The sequence below is a fragment of the Odontesthes bonariensis genome, chromosome 10 (genome assembly GCF_027942865.1).
Source record: "Odontesthes bonariensis isolate fOdoBon6 chromosome 10, fOdoBon6.hap1, whole genome shotgun sequence".
In the NCBI taxonomy this organism is placed as follows: domain Eukaryota; kingdom Metazoa; phylum Chordata; class Actinopteri; order Atheriniformes; family Atherinopsidae; genus Odontesthes; species Odontesthes bonariensis.
Window position 1 is genome coordinate 30301543 of NC_134515.1, and position 14019 is coordinate 30315561.

At 44.1% G+C, this 14019-nt stretch overlaps 1 protein-coding gene across 2 annotated transcripts in view; it reads right to left on the minus strand.

The window, feature by feature from the left end:
* The window catches only part of magi3a (membrane associated guanylate kinase, WW and PDZ domain containing 3a), a 136654-nt gene extending 122714 nt beyond the window's left edge, over nt 1–13940 (minus strand). Inside the window, exon 1 of one of the 2 annotated variants that reach the window (XM_075475219.1) lies at nt 12759–13939. In XM_075475219.1, the coding sequence (XP_075331334.1) occupies nt 12759–13065 (307 nt within the window). In that variant the 5' untranslated portion in view covers nt 13066–13939. Of the gene's footprint in view, nt 1–12758 lie in introns of both variants that reach the window. The other variant, XM_075475220.1, reaches the window with a different exon arrangement.
* Between the last annotated feature and the right edge of the window lie 79 nt (nt 13941–14019).

Sequence of the window (14019 nt, forward strand, 5' to 3'; positions counted from 1 at the left end):
GTGTCGCCCTGAGGTGAAGATGGGCTGCTCTACAAACTGGAAAAACAGTTGTTTTTTTTCCCTTCCAAGCCTCTCTCAAGAGCTACATAGTTGTAGCGTCACATGTTAAAACTATTCCAAGGAGCCTGGCTGCTTGAATGAGTAGTGCTAGCATATACACCAGCGTTTGCGTCACGATGTCAGGACTGCAGAGAGACAACCCTCTGCTTATTTTAAACACCGAGTAATGCGCATGTGATCTCTTGAGTCTATTTGCTCAAAGAACCTGCTGCCAGAGCCTGAAGGCAAAAACACCTGACAGCCAAACACAAAGTCAAAGGTCCTCTTATTTCGCAGGCCGAAAAGGATTTGCGCCCTGAATTATCAGAAAATGAGAACACGGCTTTGTGTGCAGAATGCAAAGGAGCAAGGCCGGTGAAACAGATGCAATAACTGCTCACTGTGAGCGCACTACCCTCTGCAAAATAATGAATAAGACCACGAGTCAAATATACTGCAGGCAAAACGTCCTCCTGCTGTCCTCGACTTTTCATGAAGATCAGGCCCTGGGCCGCATGCAGTGGCTCCGGATGCGGCGCCGCGTTAACAGGGATGAGATTGGACCCGATCAATAACCTGTTAGTGCCGCTAAGAAGTAAAGCAAGCTAAATTGGCTGGCCTAAGATTCTGACACCCATGAATACTAATGAGGACTCTCTGCAAAGCTCGTCTCCACAGAGCATGACGCCTCATCACAGAGGAAAGAAGGAGCACGTATGACGCATTGTTATCATAAGAAAATGGCAAATCTTCTGACACCAGAAGAAATGCATCTTTAGATGGGAATATAAAACCCTCCAAGTCAGTTTATTTGGCAGCTCGCTCATGCTCGCACTATTTTCTTCGCGGTGGCGGAGTAATATCAACGAACATCCAGTACAAAATGTCAAATAAAACACGACAGAAGCAACTTTTCGCAACGAAATTTGATATGGATTACCAGTGCACACCAGTAACCACTCCGGTGAGTTGATTATTTTGAAAACGGACGTTTATGGTGCTTTTTACGGACCTTTTTGGACATGCACATGACTTGCCATTCTGAAGCAGGTTGAGATGAATCAAAATTAGGCAAATACCGGAGACAGCAGTAAACATCAAAAAAGCGGTGAGGGGGGTTCTAAAACATTGCAGACGACTCAGAAAAGAGGCTTAATGTTGAAAATACCGCAGTTCTCCTTTAACGTTTCAGCTCAAATGCATAAATAAATGCATGGTGTGGGGACATCGGGTTGAAGCAGAATGCAATGATCCGTCTGTCTAACTTTTTAATAACGTGTCAATAATCTAAACAGATGCCTACGGCACATGTTCGTTCAGTGGTGTTAGTGTGGAGCTAATCGGGACACATCTTTAACGTTAGCCTCAGAGCTAGACGGGTGCACATTTGAGTTGCATTTATCATACAGTTGTAGGCTACAGTACCTCTTTGCATGCGTAGAGCCAACGATTTTCCGCGATAACGGAAAACGGACGGAAATCGCAGAATGTACCCTTTGAAACGGAATTGTAACTTTCAGACGGAAAAAATAATTCAAAATCGCCCAAATTCACCTGTGTTTTGCCCTGTAAGATTGTATTTCACCCAGTTAGCCTGTATTTCGCTCTGTAACACTGCATTTCGTTTTAAAATAAACACAACAACATTCGCAGTCTGAAACTGTGCAGACTTGCCGCGGCCAAAACGCATGATAGCAGAGGACTCCACTCGGGGCAGACCACAGTAATATCAGATTCGGAAATAGTTCAAAAGCTGATGTTTTTGATAAGATTTTGCAATATAATAAACACTGTTGCACTTTCCTCAGCTTGTGTAGGCCTATCAGTGCTTTCTGAACAGATTGAACACACTTTTAAAAATACCGCGATCATTTTGGTCACTATAACCGTGAGGTTAGATTTTCATACCGTTACACCCCTAGTCACAGCAGCAGCTGGCTGAGTAGGTGGCTTCTGTAACAATGCATATGAGGAGGGCATTGGATTTATATCCGTTTGATACGAGATGCTGTCAAAGGCCCATTCAGAATGGGCTGAAATCCATTCTTACCACAACAAAACAGAGTGTGCCGCACCGGCAGAGTGAGCACTGAAACGGACCCCATCAAGAGTGGGCACCAGCCCAGGTCTGTCGAACCCACAGCCAGCAAGGAGACTGAACTCTGACATTGACTCTTCTCGGCTGACTTAATACCCCGAGTGTAAAGAAAGATCCCAACTGAAAGAACAGAAGTATGCTCTAGTCCACAATGCACAGACAGACAATTTGTCTTGCTCTTATCGTTGTCCCTCAAAGCAAACTCCTGGGATCTAGGTGAAAATTAACCAAAGTAAGTCTGAGCTGTGCAACCACTGCAGCCGTAATCTTCCTTAGTGACTCAGAAAAGAAGATATAATAAGAAGAGATGAAAGCAATTTACAAACCTTGCAATTTCTTAAATGCAATTAAAAAAAAACTACTTAAATCTGTCATTTATTAATTGGTTTTGGACTTTATTTAGGAGACATCCGTCAAAATAAATTCATTTTGTTTCACTGTATTTAGAAAATACAAATAAATTTCAAATTTGACGGCAGCAATACACTCAAAAAGTTGGGAGAGAGGCAAACAAAAGTACCACGTCTTGGAAGATTCTGCAATCAGCAGGTTACTGGTGACTGGTAAGGGTGTCAGGATCGGGTATGTTAGCCCGATTCAAAGAGTCTGTAAAATTATCCGCGTGTGGTGGTAGACTGACAATTAATCAAGCCAATTTATAACAGGTATGACGGGAGCATCAACCAAAGACTTTTCCCAACAAGTTTGTGCCAAACTTAATGAGAGAATCCTCCTTAAGTTAGAAACCAGGATTTTTCAAAGCAAGATTGCAAAGAATTTTGACCTTTTAACATCTACAATATAGAATGTTGCAAAAAGCTCAGGAGTACCTTGTAAAACCAGCTCTCAACACTGTCACCCACTGCACCTGAAAATGTCTCACCTATAGGAGAGAGCTACACATCAGCTTTTGGGACAAAACTCCCACCTAAATTCCAAAGATGAGAAACACCCTCTAAGCTGTTAATATTGAAAGGTACAAAAGCCAACATTTGTGATGTATGGTGGTACATTAGTGTCTTCCATATGTGTAAAGGTACCACTGATGCAGAGGTGTATATTGAAGTTATGGAGAGATGCATTCCCCCATTAAGGCAAGATCTTTTACTGGTAGGGAAGCGGTTATTTCAGCAGTACAAAGCCAGACCTAATTCTGTACGACTTCCAACAGCGTGGCTTCACTGCCACAGAGTGTGGGTGCTTGACAGGCCGGCCTGAAACTGTCCAGTTTCCAGCAGATCTGTCTCCTATTGAAAATATCTGGAGCATTATGAGGAGGCGACTCAGACAACAACAACCATGGACTGTTGAGCAGCTAAATCTTTTATTCAGCAAGAATGGACACCAACTCATCTGCAGAACTCCACTAATTACTATCCTCAGTTCCCACAATGCAATCAAAAGAAAGGGTGATGTAACACAATGATGAACATGCCCTCGTCCCAGCTTTTTTTTTTTTTTTTTTTTTTTTAAATGACAAACTTTTCAACCAACAAATCACAGATATAAGTTTTCGTGGCATATGCAAAAACTTCCCAACTTTTCTAGAAATGGGTTTTGAGAAAAGAACATTTCCAGAAAGCAACGATTCCTTTCTGTGGGACTGGTCTGAAGAGGCAATCGAAAGTGTACACCGATTCAAATGCTCCTGAATTTTTCCATTATCATGCATGCTGTCACACACACGCAGTATTCTCACCGAAGCTTAACACATGCACACGACTTGAAATACCAACCTTGCCGCAAGTCTGAAACAGTAAGTGCTGGCTTGATGAATGGATGGAATAATGATTTCAGACAGTTACAACAAAGAATCAATGCAATCATAGTGATTAATGGTAACATAATCGCTTTCAGCACTGAGATTATTATTGTTTCTCATCTTCTCCGACCTATACCCATCTCTCCATTCCTGCGTTTCTCCTCCCCCTCTTCTTACTCAACATCACGGTTTCCTCTCTCCTATTGTGTGCACTCCCCTCTCTTTGACCCCATTTTCTCTCCCTTGCTTAAATCCAATGCATCCTTCAAAAGAGAATCCTTCTCAGAGCAGGGGTGTGCCAGCTGCCTTCTCCCTCTTTTATCGTTATTGCCTCCGCTGTCACGCGACAGGGATGTTCATTCTAACTCAGCCTGAAACAGTCCTCAAATGGGCTCTCCACCGAGGGCAGCAGGTGTGCATCTACCCAGCATCTCTCCATCCACATCTGTACCAGCCCATTGCTTCGTAACAGTTCATTTTCCTAACTAAATTCCAGCTTTGCCTTTTAAAGGGAGTCCCTGTTTGCAGCTCACTGTTACCCAAAAAAAAAAGGGGGGGGGGGGGGGGGGGGGTATGTTAAAGTGCTTTGGTTTGTTTTTAATCTTGTCCTCCAAGTATCAGAGTCAGACTGTGCACGAAAAGTCTTCATTATCACAGACTGTGTAACAGCAGCACATTCCAGCCCCACTGCCTCCCGCTGTTTCAATCATGCAGGGGACTTCTTATCAACACGTTGGTAGCAGCTCTCGGTACAGCAAGGCAATGATAATGTTAACGGGTGACGAGAGAGAAATAGGCCATAAGCTATCAAAACAACTGCCCTATCAAGGCTGCGCCTGTCATTCATTAATATTCTCACAGCCAAATCTAACATGAGTTACTGCCGCTGCCAGAACTTATTCTGCCTTAGCTTCAAGTAGGGCGGTCACACCCTTCCACTAATCTAGAACACCATGTGTGTGTAGGTCTGGTACGGGGTCCCTGTCCTGTGACATCTGGTCCCAGCCCACCTCTCAGACCTGAACCGCAACACAGTGCAAAGATTTTGCACTGACTCTCTGATTATTCTCACTTCATGCATCTCAAGTTGAAAGCTTTTTGTGAAACGCAATTACATCACATGCGATATCGTCACAGATCATTGAGGCGTCGGTTAATATGTGATAATATTGCATTCTGTGAGCCACCGAAAATCCCCCCCATGGCAAATTCCAAGGCACACAGCAGGGATGATTTTCCTCTTGGAGTTTTTCACAAATTCTTCAACACTTTTTTTGTTTGTTTTTGTTTAACCCTATAACAATCAATTTCACTTTCACTGCAGGAAACATAACCTTTAAGGAAAATTGCAACATACACACAAAGTGAAAAATCATCTTTGACAATGTGCATCTTTCAAAAAAAAGGATGAGCCCTGTTAACGTTTTGCAGCAGCGGGGGGCAACAGTTCCTTGCAAAATGGGGAGCAATGCCCGAGCTGCTCTGGTCTCTGTTAAGTTAACGCGCAGTTTAGAAGCTGACCTCATCATATCTTGAAAGGTATAAACAGCTGCAGGCATGGCTCTTACGCAGAGAAAGACCAATTACGACTCAAGCTGAGGAAAGAAGGCCCGAAGTCTATGAGGAAGAGTGTGTGTGTGTGTATTTGTGTGTGTGCGCGGACCCCTACACTGCCCGTTTAAAAACCAGCAGCAACTTTGAGACACTGATGCTGCTGACATCGCAGCGTGACCGCTCAGAGAGTAGAAAGACTGACTCTTGGTGAATCAGCACACACACACACACACACACACACACATAAACACACACCTCCAACGTCTTCAAGCCTGGCTGCCAAGTCATGGTGCCTGCCAGTGAGTGGTGAGGCTTATATGAAGACGCTGCCTTTGTTGCTAGCTGGTTTATTACCGCAATGCAGCTCGAAGGACGGCATTGATATGGTAGACCACAGAGAAGACGGTAGTGTCACTGTTCATCTGGGTCAAAGCTCTTCCTTTTCACGAAGGTTCCAAGAGAGTAGAAATTATGTGGAAATCACTGAACGTGAAAGAGCCTTCATAAAGGCTACTGGGAAGGATCAGAGAGATTCAAGGCAGGAGTAAACAGTTTTTCGACAAAATAAGTGGATTAGGAGATTGTGAGGAGGTGACGGGCTGCGTTTAGGGTGAATGGTTTCCACTCAAGGGAGGGGCGGATGCGTCGGCGTTCACAGTGACTGCTGTTGTCTGGGGAGTTTCAGAAGGCCGCATCACCTCGCACCACCGTCCCTCGCCTCTGACAGGTTGGAAAGGCAGAGGGCAAAAGCAGTGTGACAAGCTTGGGGAATGAGCCGGGGGAGCAGCCAGTGAGAGGGGATGATGGGTGGAAGTCCGCAATACGCTTACACGTCTTAATCCACAATTCCTTTTCTGTTTGCAATGAAAGCTTAAACAAAAGAGGATGCACTTGTAAAGTAAAATCTTTGGTCTTCATTACCTTGTTAATTTAAGACAAATGTAGCACAGGTGGTGCTTGGGAGAAGACGATCCATTCAACATCAGCAAAAGGAACCCCAGAACTGCTTCCTGCTCTACTGCACTGCAGACAGCAAACACACTAAGAGTTTAACCTCAATAGAGCACCACTGGTGAGAAGAAAAAGTTGCAAATTATCACACAATGTTCAGGTTGGTAAAGAAATTCACTCTTAAACTGCAGAGCGCAATCAAAATGCCGAGTTATCTGATGATTCCTTCTTGGATGACCTCCAGAGCTTCAGTGATGGATTCTGAAAGCACAACATTTTCAACATCAAATGTTTTATTTTCTTGGGAGACTCTGCTAAGACTCAATCTGCAGGCTGCAGAGGTCAAAGAAGAGGTGGAGTCACTTTTTTACCGACGACAAAGTCAATATGCGAAAAACAGCAACATTTATGTGAGTTAAGATGTAATGATTTGTTGACTTTACAGGGTTTGCATATTATTTTTTTTAGGTATGAAAACCACAACAGCCAGTAGGCGACTCCAGGGAGAATAAGGGGAGATGCCATCCCCCTTGTTAACTAGACATCCCCCTTCTCTGTTGCTCTAGATTGCCTTATTTAGTCAGGAAAAGCATTGGTTTAGTTGAAGAGAAAATAAGCTAAATAAACTCAAGCAGAGCACATGGAGATAAAATTAACTAAATGTTTGGGATTCCAAGAAAGAAGAAAAATCGAGTTGAGCTGTTGAGAGGTCCTGTTTGAATCTGTTATCTGTGCTGTTATCCTGGCTGCAGCAAGTAGGACAAAGTTTGGAGAAAACAGTGAAAATTGCTGCTGTGTGTCATGGCCTATGATTCAGATGGTATTATAATTATTGTCTACAACATGATGGTATGGCAAAGTTTATTAGCTCCACAGTGTGGCTCACACTGAACTGAAAGATCGCAGTCTCCACTGACCTAAACGCAGCATAGTTACCCCCCTTTTAAATTTCCCCTCGGGATTAATAAAGTATCAATCTATCTATGTATCTAACATTTACCAGTAAATATTAACTGAATATCTGATACTTTCTTTGGAGTGCAATGTTAACATTTTCTGGGGGTAGTTTTCAACATTAAGTTGCTTGTTTTAAACCATATTTGATCTATAATTTCAGCAAAGTACAAATCTTACCTTCCTCTCTTTAGAGTGAGTTTAACTTGATATTTAAACCCAACATGAGAATAATTCTGTCTTTCTGAATGCTCCATCATATAAATTTATCTTCCACTGTAAAAAAATAAAAATAAAAATAAGGGAGGGATTGGGAGAGCTAAACCTCTGATCATAAATGAAGGTAGCACGTCATGGCTCCACTGCCAGTGCTTGTCAAAAGGCACTAAAGTCTGTCTCCACTAAGAATAAAGTTTTGAACTTTTTTAGGATGTCTGTAAGGTGTTTTATTGTATGTGTTACAAGACATCATGAACAGAATTGTCCATACATTTTTGGCTGAGGATTTTTGCTTTGAATCTGAAGAGTACTGCCTACATCAGGGGTGTCAAACTGATCCATGAAAGGGCCGTGTGGGTGCAGGTTTTTGTTCCAACCCTGCAACAGCACAGCTGACTTGTCTCCTTCAATCAACTGAACTGGTTAAGACCTTCAGTGCAGACCGTTCATGGATCAGTTTGACACCCCTGGCCTACATCTTCAGAATTAACTAAATGTTTGGGATTCCAAGAAAGAAGAAAAATCGAGTTGAGCTGTTGAGAGGTCCTGTTTGAATCTGTTATCTGTGCTGTTATCCTGGCTGCAGCAAGTAGGACAAAGTACCATCTATGTTGGTTATTTTCAGGAACCGACCCTGATTATTTGCTGGGTATGTCTGTAAAGTTAATTTGCATGCATGAAGAACAGATGAAATGAGAAGCAGAGGAGAAATTAGCACAAGATGGCAAAACTAGTTCTCGAGCAACTGAGCCAGGATCTCCAGAGCTGCATGAGCGCAAAACAAGCTAAGCTAATTCTCCAGAGTTCCTGGGACTCAGGAGAACGAGAGGGATCTCCGCAAGCTAGCCAAGCTTTCTAAGCAAGATTTTGGGCAAATGAGCCAGATCTCCAGAGCTGCAGGAGTTCAGAGCTAGCCAAGCAAGCTCTCCTAAATGCCTTGCTGGAAACTCAGGCACACAGCTACCCGAGCAAGCTAAACCTGCAGCTCTCAAGTTCCCAGCTGAGCGACATCTCGGCTAGCTCTCTGCTGAGCAATTTGGAAAAGTAAGTACATTTTCATCAACAATAACTTTGCAAGGAAAAGGTGTTTTCTTCTATGTAGCTCTAGACTTTGGAAATGTATTCACATCCAGTGTCGAGATATAATCCATATAGATATATATATATATATATCACTCTACAATGTGAACATTGGTCAGCTCAGTACATTATTTATTGTTTTGACTGTCCTAAAATGAAGGGGAAAATAAAATAAAATCATGCGAGCCCTTTTATGGTTTCCACAACAGACCTAATTTGTGAGTCAAGTATGCTCCAGGACCTGAGAGCTAAATGCTCAATCCATTAAGCTCCATGAGGCAAAAAACAAGCAAATCTGCATCTTCTGCCAGCATTAATCAATGAGCTGCCCACTCACACGAATCTCTACGCTTCTGAACATACCTGCCATCACTCTGCCATCACTCTCAATTGTCCCCTCAAGGTTACTGCCCATCGCTTCCTTTCGCTAAAAGGATGGAAGCTGCATACTGAGTGCATCAGCTGGTCTAGAGCCAGAGGACCACTTGAGACAAACTTCAGTTTTCTGCTTCTACTATGCAGAGGAAACATTTAAAAAAAAATATCTCGGCTGTAATGACAGAGCAATATCATGGTTTGGTTTTGAAGGTGCAGCAGGGAAAGACAAGGATGTCCCAAACAAAGAGGCTGTCAGGGTTTTGAAAGACTTGGCAGATTAATGTGGAGGATAACATGACAAACAGGAAGTGTCCTGGTGATGCTAGAAGCTAAGAAAGAAGCTAGCAGAAGGCACACAAGCAACAACAGAAAAGCATCCAAATCCTAACCTAAGTATAACCCCAAACTCCACAACTCCCTCCAAGCATTTATCCCCTTTTTCTACTTTGTTCTTTCTTGAGAAAAGAAGTTTACAAGCAGACCAGTTGGCGAATGTACAACTCAGCCATCAACCGCCTCATCCTGGCACGCAGCAGCCATCAATGATGGATGATGCCTGCATTAATCATGAGAAAGGGGAGATAAATCTAAACTCACAGTCCCAAGGGGGAATGAGGGAACCAACGGTAAGGAGGCGGGAGACATCCGAGCGTCAGACAACTTACAACACTTGGTAACGTCAGGTCAAGAGAGTGTGAACCTTTCCAAACTTCAGCCCATACACATGCAAACACACTCATTAATAACCCCAAGCAAATCCCATTTAAGAGCAATTAAAAGCTAGGAGTCATTTAATTTCAATGAAATATTTAAGTTGTGAAGCATTTCACTGGATGACAGAGTAACAGCCTAACCCATAACTCACATTAAGACAACAGTACTGTGCACAAGTCTTGAGCCATGGTTCATTTCTTCATCTACTGGCAGGGAGGTGGGAAATTTGCAATCAGAAACTGAAATAGAGTGGTTATCCAGGCTTCTTAAAGGACCTTCCAAAGGTCTTCTTTGGTTTGTGCGCTGCTTTTTGTTCCGTTCTCTGTCAAGATGATCCAACACAGCTTCAATAAGGTTGAGGTCCGGGCTCTGGGGAGGATTCATCTCTCCGTAAGATTCTGTCCAGTTCTTGTGTAATTTGGCGTACCTCAGCCTTTTCTCCCCATTTCCCTTCCTTAAGAACGGCTTGTTTACAGCGACCCTTCCATGGAGACATTTCTGATGAGGTTCAGTTTACTGAAGGCGTAGATGCATCTCTCAGATCCCGTCTCAAGTAAAGTGTCATCTTTTTTAGGCTCGACACTTCCTTTTTTTTTTTGTCCTCTACTTGTCTAGTTTTCTCAAAATTTTCAAGGACACACTGCAGAAAAGCGTGCCAAGTTTTCATCCAAAACTTCTTTGGAAATCACCTCAAAAGTGCAAAAATACCATGTTATGTCTGTCAAACTGGGTTATCTTTGGCAGTTTTCAGAAATAACAACTAAAGAAATGGGAATAAACTGTGTTTTTGCAACAGACTGCCATCTAAAATTGGTTAGTTGCCAAGTTGTCTGTTATGTGTAGAAAAAACATTGGTTCATTACTTGAGGTGGCCTTCTCTATGCTTGAATGATTACGAAGTTGGTTTTAAGTGGCTAAACAACAACAAAAAGGGAAAACTAAGTGGGATAATGAGTGATAAAGCAGCCAATGTCCACAGAAAAACTTTGAAAGACCTTCAGAAAGCCTGGATAACTTTTGCTTGAGACCATTTTTCTTTCACAGGAAAGTCTGGCTGATTGGAAGCACATCTGAAAGAGATGCTGAGTGGCTCGAGACTTTTTGCAGAGTATCCCCTTTTGAACAGTCAGGCTAACTTTTACCAAAAAACTTTTACCAAACCTTTATCATGACAACTACTTTGAAGCAGAAATACCACAAAGTGTCAAACCCTGTAGCCAGGCTGGCAGCATCCTCAGGATTTCAGCGTAGACTTAATTGATTCAATTAGGCTTGGACTCACCTCAACACCGCAAGCAGACCCACACTGTCTAAGCTTGGGAGGCATCCATTAACAAATCCCCTCTAAGTGTTTACAAAGTGCCACACTCAGCGGTGCCTCTTTTAAACCAATCCATACTCTCTCACACACACACACACACACACACACACACCTGCCTTCTGTCCCACATAACTGGTGGAGTTCGGTTGTAGATGTGCTTTGACACATTCAGTGCAGTGACGTTTATCAGGCATGGCCGTGGGCCTTACAGGAACAATTACAGTCCAGATACAGTAAAAACAGACAAAGCCAATCAATAAGCTCTCAGTGGAGGTTCCAGGCTGAATTTCAATAAGTGCAGGGTGCGATTTGTCAAAAAACCAGAGGGGGGGATGTTTTTGTTTTTTTTAAATCATGAAACGTCACAAAATGAAGGTAACACAGCTAACAGCTCAATATTGGATGATATCAAATGAATAACACTTAGTGTTTTTGTTTTGTTTTTTAAAATCATGAAACAGCTAAATAATATCCGACGATATCAAATGATGAAAATGAACGCTTAACAAGAGAATGAACACAGAGAAAGTAGCCTAATTCATCTATCTCTCTAACTAAATATCAGGTGTGCTGCAGTTAAGTGCGGATGTTGGGGGGGGGGGGGGGGGGGGGTCGATTGTTTTTTATTTGATGGTCCACCAAAAAAGGACGAAATACTACTTTGGCGTTCCATTTTCGCAGGTTGTTTGATTTAGCAATGCATGCTAATTTCCGTATAGAACGCAACTTTGTTATTGTATACAATGTAGGCAAGCCCATCTATTTGCCGCGGAACTTCGTGAACATCAAAGCTGCAGCCACGTCGGGCCATTTTGAAAGTGAGTAGCCTATGTAGACTATAGAAAACTGTCACAACTGCCTGTCATGTCAACATTTTTGTTGGTTTATTTTGTTGTTAGCAGGATCTTTTTTCCAGCAGAGATAAAAACCAGAGGGGGGGATAATCCCCCCCATCCCCCTGGGCAAATCGCACCCTGAACAAGTGTGTATGTAACCTCCGGCCAGCATCTGTGCCATACATTGGACAAGAATAACACTCTTACATTGAAACATATGATACAGACTGAGAAATGGCAGCAGTCTGAATATGTTGCAGTCACGTCTGTGTGGGCGAGAACACTTAACGCATCCCTGTGTGGTAAACGGGGCTGCAGAACGCAGCGTGATGTGTCTCTCAGTCAGGGGCGAGGCTAGGGTATTTTTAGTGGTGCCAAGGCACCACCGTGAGATAGCTCGGCACCCCCTGGCTCAGCACATTTTTAAAATATTATATTATGCAAAAACACTTTTTTTTTGCTCAAGAATGTATTATTTTAGTGACCATTTTATTTATTTTCTAGCATTTGTTTTTGTTTTAACTCTTTACTCCCAAAATGAATGTTGAGTTATCTTCAATATTTGTCACAGGCTCTCTGTTATCCCTGTCACGCCACAGTCTTTTGAAATGAAGAGGTCAAAATTGAATGTTGTAGGGGAAAACACTACTCAAAGCAAAACTAATATGGCTCCAAAATTTATAAATGTACTAGTTAGCCTCAATTAGCGAGAAATAATGTGCCTCTGTGAGCACTGGGGGCTGGGCACCCCTAAAGACCAGATCCTAAAATCGCCCCTGCCTCTCAGTGAATGAACGGGATGCACGCTGACAGCCAGCCGGGCAGCCCTGAGTGGTCCACCCACTCACTCACCTGGTTTCACAGTTTTCAGACGGATGGGCTCCCGAAAGTGGCGGACGACAGCCAGCGTGTCCCGGTTGGTGAGCCCGCTCACCGGAGTGCCGTTCACCTCCAGCAGCACGTCCCCGCCGCCGGGGAACCTCCCGGCGTGGCACACCGTCGCCTCCGCAACTATGTGTCCGAGGTGGGGGAACTCTCCCAGCTCGGCACCGCCTCGCACCTCCACCACAGTGACCAGCTCCCCGGAACCCCCCCACGACACGGTGCACTCCTGCACTTTGGTGGACCAGTGCTTCTTCTTCTTCAGTGTCTTGGACATGGCTGTTTGCGCGTGCAAAGCCTCAGAGAAGAAGTCCCAAGAACGAGCGTCCTTCGAAGCGGTGAACACCTCCTCAGACCCCGCGCGGAACAATCATCGCAGATTAGAGAAGTTAAGCCCTCTGCCTTGTGTTAGTATTCCATTCCAGTGAGACCGAGTCTTTCCCCCTCCTCTTTTCGTGCTATCTCAAACTCCCCCTGATTCACTCGGGCATCATCTGTCCGCGACTGGAGCGCGAGAGCAGCTGCGTCAGTGCCGCATTACAGCGGAGTGTGTTGGTTCTGATGCCGGGGACGCCTCAATCCTACACCCCAGTCTGGAGCACCTTCTCTCCCCCCCCCCCAGGTTGATGCGAAGCGGGACGGGTCGCATGCGAGCTCCTCGCGCACCGCAGCTTCTCCCGTCCTAAAGGAAACAGAGGGCTTAAATCGCCACTTTGGCTCTGGGACAAAAAAAGTCGGAGAACTGCTTTTCAAAAAATGGGTTATGAAATGTTGTTCTACTGCCCAGTGACAGGTCTTCATCCAGAGCTGAAGGGGAGGCAACTTTTCCCGGCGCACCTGTGCCTCTCGTCTGCCCTCCTCCTCCTCCTCGGTGACATCAACGAGGCAGTCCCTGGAAACGGAACAACATACCTGGCCCTCCTCTGAGCCGGGGCGGGGATCCGAGCCTTTCAAATCTCCGAAAGTTTGCGCCGTCGTTCCTCTCCGCTCGCTCCGCACCTTCCGCTCTCTCTTTCGGAGAGCCGTGAGGCTTTTTAACGCTGGAAAAAAAACTACACAGCCGCACGTAACAGACGTGGTCGGATTAGTCTTCTCTCCATAACTTTTTCTTTTCCATCTTTTTTTCCGTGTTGCTTTCCTGATGGCGCAGAGTTCTGTCCAATAGGAGTTTGCGGGGCGGTCTTTAAACGTTTGTATTGGACCAATGATGAGTGAAAAGAGGCGGGTGTTA